At 39.9% G+C, this 14,638-nt stretch overlaps 1 protein-coding gene across 2 annotated transcripts; it reads right to left on the reverse strand.

Moving 5' to 3' along the window:
• Positions 1-321: 321 nt before the first annotated feature.
• Positions 322-14,482, reverse strand: dhdds (dehydrodolichyl diphosphate synthase). Of its 2 annotated transcripts, none has more exons than XM_010901052.3 (9): positions 14,377-14,482; positions 12,642-12,720; positions 12,437-12,553; positions 12,154-12,296; positions 10,630-10,746; positions 9,519-9,620; positions 9,258-9,372; positions 8,732-8,839; positions 322-766 (listed from the first exon to the last, which is right to left on the reverse strand). In XM_010901052.3, the coding sequence occupies exons 2-9, from the start codon at positions 12,702-12,704 to the stop codon at positions 524-526; spliced, it is 1,008 nt and encodes a 335-aa protein (XP_010899354.1). In that variant the 5' UTR covers positions 12,705-12,720; positions 14,377-14,482; the 3' UTR covers positions 322-523. The 2 variants fall into 2 exon arrangements, with proteins under 2 accessions (XP_010899354.1, XP_010899355.1); XM_010901053.4 differs by having other exon boundaries at positions 14,389-14,443.
• Between the last annotated feature and the right edge of the window lie 156 nt (positions 14,483-14,638).

The raw sequence follows: 14,638 nt of genomic DNA on the forward strand, positions 1-14,638 counted from the left end.
GTTCTGATAGAAGACCTTTGTTTGTACAGCATAGTGCCCAAGTAAAGATCCAGGTATTTGAGGTTTGTCAAATGCAATTGGTCAAAAGACCAAGATGTGAAACTATGATCAGAATTTAGGCTGTCTGCATAAAACCAGTGAAAAAAGACATGCATATATTAAAAGAATATATGCATTCATTACCATTAAATACACTGCACAGTAATAACCACTCAGTACTTTAATTGACTGATTCCATTTTGCATCTATCCAAAGGACTGGGCCATTCTAAACCAATATCCAGCCTGCATTTGATGGACCCATTTCACAGAACAACATAGATTTACCATTTGACCATCTTTTTATTAGGTATTGATCAGACTACAAACATAAATACAGACTACAAACAGCCCCATAGGGGTAAAATGGCCTTATCTTCATACAAATCACTCATACAAAATAAGACATTTCCAACCAGGTTCTCTTCAGGAGACGGTGCTCCCCCAAGCCAAGATGGGGAGCACCGTCACTCCCTACATACCCTCTAAATGAGAGCAGCCTGGCTGGTTAAGTCAGTAAAGAACGAGTCTCTCTTGTGCTGGAGTGCGCAAAGGAAGTCCTGAACCCTTTCCTCTCGGCTGGCAGTGTATTGGAGCAGTGCTTCCTGTCTCCTCTGGGCATCGAGTGGGTTTCCATTGCCACAGTGCTGTATGAGTTCTGCTACACAGGCCCGGTCTGCCTCCAGCTGCTGAATGGCCTGGTCCTCTTGGTGTTGGTCTCTGGCTTTCTGCAAGACATTTTAACATCTAAAGTCATTCACGCAGAGGATGGGGTTTCACACAGTTGTTACAATACTTCTACTAGAGGTATATAATGGGAACCAGTGTGCAGACATTGGCCTTCATGGGACTGTACTAACCACATAGATGTGCAGTGAGTTGTTTTCAAAGTTCATTTATTTAGCTTGTACAGTAACAGTGTTTCTATATCAGAATATATACAGGGGTTGAAATGAACAGTTGCTTAAATGCAAGGGCAGGTAAACAAAACACTCCGGTGGGTAGAATAGGCTTTGCAATCGCCAGAATGGGCAGGATTACTTTTTGTCCCAAAGACAACCGATAAGAAACGTGACTAGCGGTTTCATTCAAACCATGTGCAAATGGCTTTAAAAGATTAAAGAGAAAAGACGGCCCATTTTTTATGTGCATGTACGGGAATCTCTAAATCCCCCTGCCCGTGCTGGACTGTCTGTAAAACTGTACACTTTCACTAACAATGTGGTAGATCAACAGTATGTCCCCATTTCATTTGTAAAAGTATATATATTCCAAGACATGCACATTTTAATTGATACATTTGGGTTGACTGGGCACAATTTACCTCTTCATTCTGAGAACTCTGTCAAATAACAGGGCTTACATTTAGTAGCCTACTTTATAGAACCCTTGGGTGCAATAAAACATGATTGATGAAACTACTGACAAACATACCAGATAAAATAAAAGACTAAGAATAAAATACACCAGACATCACCAATCGCACCCCTTACTAGGCGCACAGTCAAGTCTTTCTTTGTAGCCCTACTTATAGAAAAGAATACATAGTGTTGTCCGTAAGTATTTTGATAGAGAGAATTCTTTTTTGTTTTGGCTCTCTACTGCAACACATTGGATTTAAAATGAAACAATCACTAAGATGTCAAAGTGCAGACTGTGAGCAATAATTTGAAGGTATTTACATCCATAATAATCTGAACAATGTAGGAATTAAAGTCCTTTTGTTTACATTGTCCACTCCATTTTAGGGGTCCAAAAGTAATTTGTCATATTTAATACTTGTTTGCAAGTCCTTTGCATTTGATGACTGCCTGAAATCTGCAACCTATAGACAACACCAGCTGCTGTGTATCTTCTCTAATGATGCTATGCCAGGCCTGTGCTGTAGCCATTTTTAGTTACTGTTTTTTTTTTTTTGCCACGCTCTTGTTTTGGCTATGTTTCTGATTGATCGATTGATTTATTTGCACCATGATGGCCAGCTTGTATTGCAGAGACACTTACTTGGTTCTGTGTTGTCAGATACCATTAACTAACTCCAAATGCAAATCTTAGAATCAAGACTGGACATTGACATGTGTCTTGGTTATGCACCAATAATGCAAACACACCTGCCTAATAAGAGACAGCTGTTGTCCAATTGTCTGCTTTTGGTTCCCTTAATACGGGGCGACTATGTATACATGGTGATGTCATTTGTAAATGTTTATTGAATATGACAATGAAACCAAATTAAAGCTGAAACTCCCCGTCGTAATTTGTTTTACATTTATTTTACTAGGTAAGCATGCTAAAAACATTCTTATTTACAGCAACAACATTGAATCATTTAAATTCCAATGTACTGCCAACACAATCAAACTTACTGGCCCAAATACTGGTGGACTACACTACATCTGCATATTTTTCTGTCACGCTAAGCATCTAGCAAACTCAAATAATTCCATGTTTTGTCTTCAGAAACTTTCACTCACATAATGCTTAGCTAATTACTACAGCCCCGATATTCACTCTGTTGCCAACAGACATTTTTTTGCTTGGTTGTTCCTTTGGCCCTAGCCTTTATTTCAACATCCACAGACATCTGGACTGGGCCAAATCTGAAATAGCTATAAACACCTACTGTATGTTTAGATTCAGATTTGGTCCAGTTCCATTCTTCCAGTGCTTGTGAGTGTTATGTACAGTACTTGCATTAGTTTAGATGACAGAGAAAGATGTTCAATCGTAGAAATGATGTATGACAATAGGGATGGTATATGATGTTGTTGGGTGATGTCTCTGATGTGTTTTGAAAGATGCTGGTTATGTGGGTTTGATAGCATGTGCTATTAAATGTAATCCTAAATATTTACCTGTGATTTCCAAAAGGAAAATGCAAGATTGTTACAACTGAACCTAAATATGTCACATAAAATGTATGTAATGCCATTTGTCATTATACAGCTTGGCGATCACGATAAAAGCATTTGGAGGCTAAGAAACACAGGCAAAATCCAAACCAATAGGAAACAGCGTCTGATATGCATTTCACTGTACATAATTCTTAACGTATTGGTTACACTTATGAAACTAGGTTTACATTTTTCTGGTCCAGTCAAAGTGATTCAATGTGTTCATTCTGACACTCAAATACTAGTTATTTTCTACTTTGTATAGTGTTTTCTATAGGATTTTTTAATGAGATATTTTTTACTTGAGTAACAGACAACCGTATTTCTGCATGTGATATGTTAACTCTACAGATAGAGGTGCCACTGTCTTGTGATCTTGGACCTCTAGTTGTTCATCTATATTTATAAATATTGGTACAAATTTGTAAAATTTACCAGCTGACGAGTGATAGATATTGCCAGCACGTCCAGAAGAACATTTCCTTGACGCCGCCTAAGGCTCAAACTGCACAAAGGGGGAAAAACATCCCAGTACTCACCTTGTAGATATTTAGCACTTGTACAACTACTAAATATCTACAAGGTGAACTGAACAGACTCAGACTACACCATCCACTGGACACTTAAACCATACAGTGGGTACGGAAAGTATTCAGACCCCTTTACATTTTTCACTCTTTGTTTCATTGCAGCCATTTGCTAAAATCCAAAAAGTTCATTTTATTTCTCATGAATGTACACTCAGCACCCCATCTTGACAGAAAAAAACAGAAATGTAGAAATCTTAGCAAAAAACTGAAATATCACATGGTCATATGTATTCAGACCCTTTGTTGTGACACTCATTTAACTCACATGCTGCCCATTACTTCTGATCCTCCTTGAGATGGTTCTACTCCTTCATTGGAGTCCTGCTGTGTTTAATTAAACTGATTGGACTTGATTAGGAAAGGCACACACCTGTCTATATAAGACCTTACAGCTCACAGTGCATGTCAGAGCAAATGAGAATCATGAGGTCGAAGGAACTGCCCAAGGAGCTCAGAGACAGAATTGTGGCAAGGCACAAAAATAATTTCTGCAGCACTCAAGGTTCCTAAGAGCGCAGTGGCCTCCATAATCCTTAAATGGAAGAAGTTTGGGACGACCAGAACTCTTCCTAGACCAGGCTGTCCAGCCAAACTGAGCATTTGTGGGAGAAGAGCCTTGGTGAGAGAGGTAAAGAAGAACCCAAAGATCACTGTGGCTGAGCTCCAGAGATGCAGTAGGGAGATGGGAGAAAGTTCCACAAAGTAAACCATAACTGCAGCCCTCCACCAGTCGGGGCTATATGGCAGAGTGGCCCGACGGAAGCCTCTCCTCAGTGCAAGACATACGAAAGCCTGCATAGAGTTTGCCAAAAAACACATGAAGGACTCCCAGACTATGAGAAATAAGATTCTCTGGTCTGATGAGACCAAGATTTTACTTTTTGGCGTTAATTCTAAGCGGTATGTGTGGAGAAAACCAGGCACTGCTCATCACCTGCCCAATATAATCCCAACAGTGAAAAATGGTGGTGGCAGCATCATGCTATGGGAGTGTTTTTCAGCTGCAGGGACAGGACGAATGGTTGCAATTGAAGGAAAGATTTATGCGGCCAAGTACAGAGATATCCTGGAAGAAAACCTCATCCAGAGTGCTCAGGACCTCAGACTGGGCCGAAGGTTCACCTTCCAACAAGACAATGACCATAAGCACACAGCTAAAATAACAAAGGAGTGGCTTCGGAACAACTCTGTGACCATTCTTGACTGGCCCAGCCAGAGCCCTGAACTAAACCCAATTGAGAATCTCTGGAGAGACCTGAAAATGGCTGTCCACCAACGTTCACCATCCAACCTGACGGAACTGGAGAGGATCTGCAAGGAAGAATGGCAGAGGATCCCCAAATCCAGGTGTGAAAAACTTGCATCATTCCCAAGAAGACTCATGGCTGTACTAGCTCAAAAGGGTGCTTCTACTCAATACTGAGCAAAGGGTCTGAATACTTATGACCATGTGATATTTCAGTTTTTCTTTTTTAATAAATTTGCAAACATTTCTACATTTCTGTTTTTTTCTGTCAAGATGGGGTGCTGAGTTCATGAGAAATAAAATTAACTTTTTTGATTTTAGCAAATGGCTGCAATGAAAAAAAGAGTGAAAAATGTAAAGGGGTCTGAATACTTTCAGTACCCACTGTAAGAGTTAAATGATATAAAGCCCAAGATGACCCAATGGTTAGAGACATAAACCAGATTGAACTTTGAAAAAACATCCTTCTGGGAAAATATCCGCTTGATCAATAAAATTTTGGAGGTATTTGCTTTTCACACATTCAAGAACTTGAACGTGTGCAAAGCATAATGGAATCATCTGATGATCAAGCTGTTTTAGAGTGCAATTTTTAAACTAGGGTCCAGTGGGACAACAACCTCAGAAATAAAAAAAACATGCAGGATGGGCAAAAAAAGAAACAGGACTGTTCTAAAGGGGCGAGCAATGTGTCCAGATTTTAATCCCATATAAAACTATGAAAACTGAAATCAACAGTTGAGCATGGGCCCCTCAAACATTGCAAAACCGGAGTCATTTTCAGCTGATGAGTTAGCCAAGTTGCAAAGATTGAAGTGCAGAAAGCTTAAAAGAATGGCAGAGAGTTATCTTTGAGGGTGGAGACTTTGCTAACTGGAACTCCAAATTTAGAACACATGGAACCAGAACATAATCACTTTCACAACATTGTGACTGTTTTTCAGTAGCAAACTGACCTATATTTTCTTAACATTTTAAAATGACATGACATTTACTAATCTTGCAAGAGTTTGGTCTTCTGAGCAATACAGTGGTGTTTCTACTTCTAAAAACAATATGGCCTTTTGCTTTCACTTGGAATTATTAATGTCTTAGAATTATAACACTAACTGGGATGATTTAACATACAAGGTATTATTGAAGTATTAAACTACAACCCCTTTTCCAAAATAAAAAGTTGTGACGCAGTGTAAAATGTAAATAAAAAGAGAATACAATGATGTGCAAATTATTTAAACCTCAATAGAAAATAGCACCAAGAAAACCAAAACATTTTATTATTTCTTGAAAAATGTATGCCCACTTTGAATTTGATGCAGGCAACATGTTTCAAAAAAGCCAGGACAAGAGAAAAAAAAAAAGTTGTGTAAAGCTAAAAAATCAAGAAACCAGACAAGCCTAGTTCAGCCGGCCCGCAATAGAAAGAGCTGCCATCTCGAGATTCTAACCCAGGTCACCCACGTGTAAGGCGGTGTCGTTATCCTCTACACCATGGAGCTGTACATTTGCCGATTGTCAATATAGACAAGAGGCTTCTGTATATCCTGAACAAATCCTCTCTTACCACTGGCAGTTTTAATAGTTCATTGGCCATTTGTGAATGACACTGATACAGTTAAACTGACTAACATTTCTTACTAAGTTTACCTCCCCCACAAATAGCATCTATGTATGCTGTTGCCCACTGACCATTTTAACAGCGTATTAGCCAGTATTATGCTTTATCCGTATCTATTAACTTACTGGAATAGTCATAAGAATTGAGCAATTTCTAAAAAGTCTGCCAAAGCTATTTCATGTCATAAGAACGTATTTTTTTCTTTCAAGGCAAATCATACATTTTTCTTTCATTCGTGTATGACATTTATACAGTAACTATGAATAAATGCCATGATAACTAACCTTTTCATCAAGTGAAAAGATGATAGAATCGTGGAATCTACCAGAAATAATTAATAAATGTCTTTGTTCTCAATTGATTCAAACTTTGGTCTTCCACATGAGAGGCACTGTCTTTAACCACAACGCCACGGTATTATACGTTTCAGCAGTCCCTAGACTCCATTGAGGATTGTGTTAAACTGACTCATGTTTCTTATTAAGTTTACCTTCCCCCTTGCGTCTATGAACTGTATTGCTTTTGCCACTGGCCGTTTTAACAGCTTATTAGCCAGTAATAGGCTTACTAGTATCTACTAACTTCCTAGGAATAATCATATGAATTTAGCAATTGCTTGCAAGACTGAAGATGAACTTTCCCATGCCAGAAACAGTTGCAATATATTCGTATACATTTTCAATTAAGGCTTACTATAACTGAACTACGTTTTAAACCAGCAAATGTGTTTGTCTATCCTAACCCAAAACTCATGAACGGATGCATACTTCGAAAATCCACCAGAAACAGTAAACTGTTTTATTTCAGGCTTACTATAATGTAGATATTAATGGTTTTAGCCAGTGAAGTTTTTCGTCTATATGGAATAATTCATAATGTGTACATCACTTCGCCTGCGAGGAGATACGAACTCGGGACCTATAGTTCACAAGTCTGCATCTCTAACCAATATATTATTTAACAAGGGGGTAGTCAGTCATTCAGGAAGAGATATCCGCTCTTCTTAGCCAGCTCCGTTTACGCGGTCCGGAAAAAAATATCTCACAAATAATTAGGTCAATTGGCAAGAAGTCATCAACCTGATTGGGTATAAAAAGAGCATCCCAGAGGCGATGGGCCTGTCAGAAGTGAGGATGGGGAGGGGCTCAGCTCTTTCTTCACCACGACAGACCGATACATCGACTGCATTACTGCAGAAGCTGCACCGATCCGTCTGTCAATCTCCCATTTGCTTTCATTTATTTTAATTATTAATGTCTTCGTTTTATTTTTCTAACTCATATGAGTAGCTTCCAAAGAAAAAACACTAATGGGTGAATAGCCTGAGTCAGGTCAGGTGCCAGAACCCACCAATTATTTCAACAATCATCAATGTTTTACATTTTTCTTCAGTTAACCTATACAAAATCAATTATTACTCAATTTCATAACAAAGGTCTACAGAAGAATACATATATTTTTTGTTGCTCAATCTGAGTGGGTGGGCTGAACTCCCAGGGTCACCTGCTTTCATGTGCCTGCTGAACACTGTGTACCATGCAGCGCTGAGGTTTGTTACAATATCCTTCACTTTATCATATAAATATCAGTGGTCTGGTGTTAAATCTCAGCACAGATTAAGTATTGCCACTGGTGTGTTTAAATGTACAAGGACATTCTTAGGCAGCCTCCATTTTACCTGCATTCATAAATAGGCCAGCTGATGAGTGATAAATATTGCCAGCACTTTCAGAAGAGTACTTTCTTGACGCCGCCTAAGGCCCGAACTGCACAAAGGGGAAAAAACACCCCAGTACTCCTTACGCTAAACCTACAATGTGCTACAAAAAGGTCTACAAATGACAGGATCTTTAATGATATTGAATGATGTTTAAACTAAGATAACATCCACAGTGTATAATGAAGTGCGGGGGCTGTTTTTCTCTCTGTTTTATGTTTGTTGTTCTTGTAAGTAAGTTAATGTGTGGTTATTTTAGCCAGGGGTCTCGAAAATATTTCGTTTTTTACTTTTTCATTTTAATGTGATACTGGGTAGGAAGGGAATTTCATTTCAGCCATGCCAACAAGTGACGCCAAGGATCCCACGTGACTTTTATTATCATTTTTTTATGGTGAAGGATTTGTCGGTGTTCTTCTAAGGAAAATTCCATAGTGTTTCAGTGTTAAAATCTAAAAACGGAAGACTATGAACATGACACCCAATTTCAAGTTTCTACGTGTTTCTACCTATAACTGCAATTAACTACAATTTCTCATATGTCCAAGATGAGCCAACAACACAAAGTAAATAATGAATCATCAGATAATATTGTAATTTCTCAATGCATCACAGGGACAGAACGTACCTGAAGAGGTCTGTAGTTGAGCTGATACTGCAGGATGGCCTCACACAGGTTCCAGAATGTGTATTCTGGCCACAGAACTGACTGGAACACCAAGCAGGAGTGGGATGTCTGAAGGACACCACACACAACAAATATATTACATTTCTGCCTGCAACGTTCTATTAACATTGCCCTCATATCAAAAGGATCAAGGATAATACTCTCCAGCAGCGGTTCCCAAACCTCTCCTGGGGCCCACCAAGACATTCCATATATTAGATGTATCCCAGAGCTAGCTAACCTGATTCAACAGGTAAGTTTTTGTTAATTAGATAAGTTGATTCAGGTGTGCTAGCTCTGGGATACATCTAATAGATGGAATGGAATGCTCTACAGTACAACCTAGAAGTATAATGAACAAGCCCTGAGAATAAGAGTGTCTTTCTGTCCTAAGACACTGAAAAGGAAGTAGGTCCTTATCAAAGTTAATGCAAGAGAAGATGCTGCAATCATTAGCATTTTAATAAGCGTTCATCGCTGTACGTACCTGCCACAGCAGGAAGTCACTGAGGCGCACCTCTCCGGATGTGCGAATGAGCAGGTCTGGGTTGGGAGAGTTACTACTATACAGACACTGACTCAACAAGGCCTCTGACACATCACTGGACACGACAGAGACAAGAGCAACAAATTAACCAAGGAACTGCCAAGGACAGAAAACTAATGTTTTACATTTAACAGGTTTAACAGACTGCATTCTCCTGTTGATACAAAATTCCTCTTCTGAATCTCTGTGGAAGTACTTCACCTGGATTTGATGTGACCCTGCTCCACTCCCCAAGCCATCTCCCTGACTGCATTGGCTATTTCATGTCGTGAGGTGTAGGCGAAGCACACATTCAGAAAACATCTGTTGGCCGAAGAGGGCAGGCTGTTAATAAATGAGTGATTATACATGCACGAACACATTACAGACAACATATGAGATGCCCATCCATACATTCATACAGAGATTACATTATATAACTAATATTTACACGCTGCTCTGCATATAAACCGTAATGCCATGCAGGAGCCTAGGTTGACCAGCGGATGAAAGCTGCTGCCTCCACTGCTCATCCTGCAATGGTTTCAGATTAGGTGTGAAATGTGAAAAATCTTTACAGAAAAACGTGATCTTAAACTCTTTATTCCTAACACCAAAAACACCACAGTGGCGTCATCATTAAAGGAAAAAAAATGATAATACATGATTTCAGTAACAGGAAGAGAGAAAGACAAGTCTGTGGCAAATCTGTTAGACACAGAAAGCAGTTGACTTTAAGCAGTGAGTCACAGTGACACAGTCAACATTGTTACGTGATGAAACTAACTGCTATTATTATCTCATCTGATTACATATTACTGTACTGGTTCTGAAAGCATAAAACCAAAATGAACTACATTTCACACATTAATTTAACGTTTACTTCTGTTATTTTATTCCCATCTTCCCTTGATTAGCCAAGATATCGTCAATATCTTCAACTTACCCCTCCGAGTCTCGGTTCCTATGACATTTTCCATTTTGAAAAAAACATGTACACTCTTTTTTGCAGGAAGCACAACATAACATCAGAACAATGGCATTAGAAATGAATCAAGAGCAGGGGAACTCAACTCATACCCTATGAGGGCCAGAGCCTGCTGGTTTTCTGTTCTACCTCATTAATTGCACTCACCTGGTATCCTAGGTCTAAGAAGGTCCCTGATTAGAGGGTTGCAATGACAAAACAAGTGGAACTTGCTTCAAAGTCCAGAGTTGAGTTTAAGGGCTCTAGGGGTTTATGATATTTGGGCAAGTTAAAGGCTAAATTGCATTTCAGATGCCTGGAAACACACCACCTACTGTATGTGAACTGAAGAGTAGCAAGACCTACTTGTTATGGGACCTGGTGGCGACCACAGCCCGGGCTATGTGCTGCTGCAGGTCCAATGGAAGTAAGGTCAGATCTCCCAACACCCGGATACACACTCCATGCTTCTCCAGGTTCTCCCTGGAGGAGAACGGAGACAGTCCAGTAAATAACTGAAACATTCCGTTTCTAACTTAAAAGAAAATGCAGACAGTGCAGTTGTGAAATCATTCAGACCCCTTTATTTTCTCCACATTTTCTTGTGTTATAGACTTAATTTGAATATATTTTAGTCAGTCTACACACAATACTTCATAATGGTAAAGCAAAACCACATTTTTATACTGACTTATTGAAAATGAAAAACTGAAATATCTCAAATACAAGTATTCCTCCTTTGCCATCACAGTAATGGGAGCTCAGATTAATCCTCAGTCTGTTGATCATCCTTGGGATGTCTCTAGAACTTGATTGGAGTTCCTATGCGGCAATTTCTATTGATTGTACACGATTCAGATAGAAACACCTGACTATTTAATGTCCCACACATCAAAGTGCATGTCAAAGCAAACACCAACAAATACAGTCCAATGAACTCTGTGGACCTCAGAGATAGAATTCTGGGAAAAGTTCATAAAAATTGCTAAAGCACTGAAAGTTCCCCAGAGTGGATTGGGCTTCACTGTGAAATGGAAGTAATTTGAAACCACCTAGACTATTCTTAGAGCTTGCAGTCTGGCAACACTAGGTAACCAGGCAATAATGGTCTTGGTGAGGGAGGTGACCAAAAACCCAGTGGCCACCCTAACAGAGCTTCACAGTTTCACTGCAGAGATGGGAGTACCTGCTAGAAGAGCAACCATTGTCACAGCACAACATCAGTCAGGTCAGTATGGCAGAATAGCTGTACAGAAGCCAATCTTGAGTAAAAGGCATATTTCATGCGCCTGAAGGACTCAGGAAAAAAATGATCTGCATTAAGCGACCAGAATGCCAAGTTCTACACCAAGTGCTAAAATAAGGTACTGGTCACTCAGTCAAACATGGTGGCGGGAGCATACTGTGGGCATGCTTGTCATTGGCAGTGACTGGCAGACTGGTCAAGATTGTGGGATGGATTAACGGAGCAAAATACAGAGAGGTCTGAAGGAAACCTGATCTAGATTGCACAGGACTCACTGAGGTAGCTTCGGGACAAGTATGTTAATGTCCTTGTGTGGCCCGGACAAAATCCCATCCTGAACCCAAATGAACACCTGAAGATCGCAGTTCACAGACACTTCCCATTCAATCTGACAAAGGCAATTCTACAGTACTGAATAAAGATTCTGAACTCCTATGTACATGACACGGCCATTTATTTTTTATTTATAACACAACAAAATGTGGGAAAAGTGAAGTGCTCTGAATCCTTTCCGAAGGTACTGTGTCTCCCCTGTTCTGCTGGCGGCCGAGAATATACAAATATTTTAGCAGGAGGCTACACAGCTTTGTCTTCCCACTCTCTGTCTGGGACACCCACACGTACGTATCTTTAATGACACTCACTGTTCCTCCAGAAGTTTGATGAACTTCTGCTTGGCCAGCTCCATTAGGCCATCCACCTCATCTTTGGACCGCTTGAAGTTCTCGATGCTGAAGGCGTACACCGTGACCTCAAGGATGTTAAGGTTCAGGCACCAGCGTAGTGTCTGAGGGAAGAGCGTTCTCTCATCGGTAATGCCAATGTGAAATCATTAGAATAAACATTATGCAACAAGAGGACTTTTTCTTTTTTAAACCACTCCGATAAAAAGATCAATTACCAGCCATTAAGGAACCCAGGCCTCACCTCCGCCAGTTTGTCGAATCCCTGCGTGTGTCCCTCTTGACGCTCCACCTGCCTCTTGCGAGCGTAGCGCCGGTTGCCATCCATGATGAAAGCCACATGTTTCGGCATTGGTCCAGACTAGTACATAAAGAAAGGATGACAGGAGTAAATCCGAAAAGAAAGGCCCTTGTAACTTGCCTGGAAATTGATCCTACAGTTATCCTACCTTCAGTATGTTGGCTGTGAGCTTCTCAATCAGGTTTAATTCACCTTCCCTTATCCACGACATCTTCCAACTGCAACCCCTGTGGAAAAGCATTAGAAAAACAAGTGTCTGTCAGTAGTACAGTACCAGTTAAAGGTTTGGACACCTACTGTACTCATATCCAGGTACCACATACTGTACAGTACCAGTCAAAAGGTTTGGACACCTACTGTACCCATATCCAGGTACCACATACTGTACAGTACCAGTTGAAGGTTTGGACACACCTACTGTACTCATATCCAGGTACCACATACTGTACAGTACCAGTTGAAGGTTTGGACACACCTACTGTACTCATATCCAGGTACCACATACTGTACAGTACCAGTTGAAGGTTTGGACACACCTACTGTACTCATAGCCAGGTACCACATACTGTACAGTACCAGTTAAAGGTTTGGACACACCTACTGATTCAAAAGGTATTCATGAAGAAGGCAGTTAGCTCATGAAACCGGTTGAGAGAACGCCAAGAGTGTGCAAAGCTGTCATCAAGGCAAAGGGTGACTACTTTGAAGCAGTGCCGTCATTAGGCCTGGGCTTTATTGTGATCCTAGCAATGCCTCTTCTTTGAATAACATATTTTGATTTGTTATACTTTTTTGCGAACTACATGATTACTTGGGCTATTTCTTTTTCATTCAATGCAATGATTCATTGATAACTTGAGTAAGGGGCCCTAACTAACCTATATTTGGCAGAATTATCGTTGTCAGAACTTGGACAAAAGAAGTTAATGGAATTTCTGTGTCCAGTTTCAGGGGCTTTGTTTGAGTTTAGAAAATACTTTGTTGTTTAAAGAAATGTTTTGCTCCTCAAATTAATCAAAAGTTAAATATTGATTATATCTCCTCTGATGTGCATCTCTCCAAGAAATTTTGTTTCATATCAAATAATCGCCCAGGAAGTATTTGTTGGAACCTTCATGCTTCGAGGATATAGCTTACTTCGGCCAACAAACCAAGATAGAGCAACAGGTAGCTGGAATGCAACAAGGCAGACCGTTTTATACTCTCATTCAGGTGTTCTCCAAAATGTTCTCTGGACCATCAATCATTGCAAAATGTTATTGAAATCATGACCTAGCACACCTTTCCCTAACCAGGGGGCTTGGATAAATGAGTTACGTGAGTTAACTATGGAGAAGTTCAAATTCATAAAACGGCTGTGGGGTCCAGATATGTTGGAGAACCACTGCTTCTATTTATACCAGTCTGCATAAGACAGTGTAGGGTGAGATTTTAACATAGTTCAGCGGGGTTCTTTAATCGGCAGAGCGCTGACAGTTAAAATTAAGAGAGGGGTATGCAAAGCCAATGCAGCAGAACACCACGCCAACACCACACACCAAACATCTGAATAGTCCGGATATTTGGAGACCGATAAAGTAAAGGGCGCCACCAGTCCTGCATGCAAAAACATGTAACAGCTTTACAAGGGATTGGTGTGATGACTAGTGAGTAAGCCTCGGTCATGTGAATCATGTATTAATGGTAACTATCCTAGCTAGCTACGTGAACAAGCTAACGTTTACTCCAACCAGTCGGGGAATCCGGACAAAAAAATAAGCAATCATCACCATGGTTTATATAACATTTACACTATGCATTAAAATGGTCGATTTCATTCATATTGTTGAAATAGATAATGAAATATCAACATTATGAGACATCATTTTACATATTTCACAGACCTTCCAACTCACACAGCTTACGATGACGTCCCCTTCCTCATTCGACGGAATGACGTATCCAAAAGACTGAGAACTTCCTGTTTGTGCAATATGGTACCTTTGAAAATAAAGCACTCGTTTTTCTAAATATCTCAGATATTTATCCACATGTGGATTTAAAAACAAATAAAAAATATTTGTTATTGTGATTGAATACGAGCATGTTTTTTTGCATACATCTTTTCATATCCCCCTACTGTTTTTACATAACGCGACAGGATAA

This window comes from Esox lucius, chromosome 20, assembly GCF_011004845.1.
Source record: "Esox lucius isolate fEsoLuc1 chromosome 20, fEsoLuc1.pri, whole genome shotgun sequence".
Taxonomy (NCBI): Eukaryota; Metazoa; Chordata; class Actinopteri; order Esociformes; family Esocidae; genus Esox; species Esox lucius.

What these genes read in the sequence shown, in the direction of transcription:
- dhdds (XM_010901052.3), bottom strand. Translation starts at nt 12,704, where the DNA reads ATGTCGTGGATAAGGGAAGGTGAATTAAACCTGATTGAGAAGCTCACA. An exon ending in GCCACCAGGTCCCATAACAA is followed by an intron (nt 9,621 to 10,629) that starts GTAGGTCTTGCT and finishes TTCGGCCAACAG; the next exon opens with ATGTTTTCTGAATGTGTGCT. An exon ending in CAGGGTCACATCAAATCCAG is followed by an intron (nt 9,373 to 9,518) that starts GTGAAGTACTTC and finishes TGTCGTGTCCAG; the next exon opens with TGATGTGTCAGAGGCCTTGT.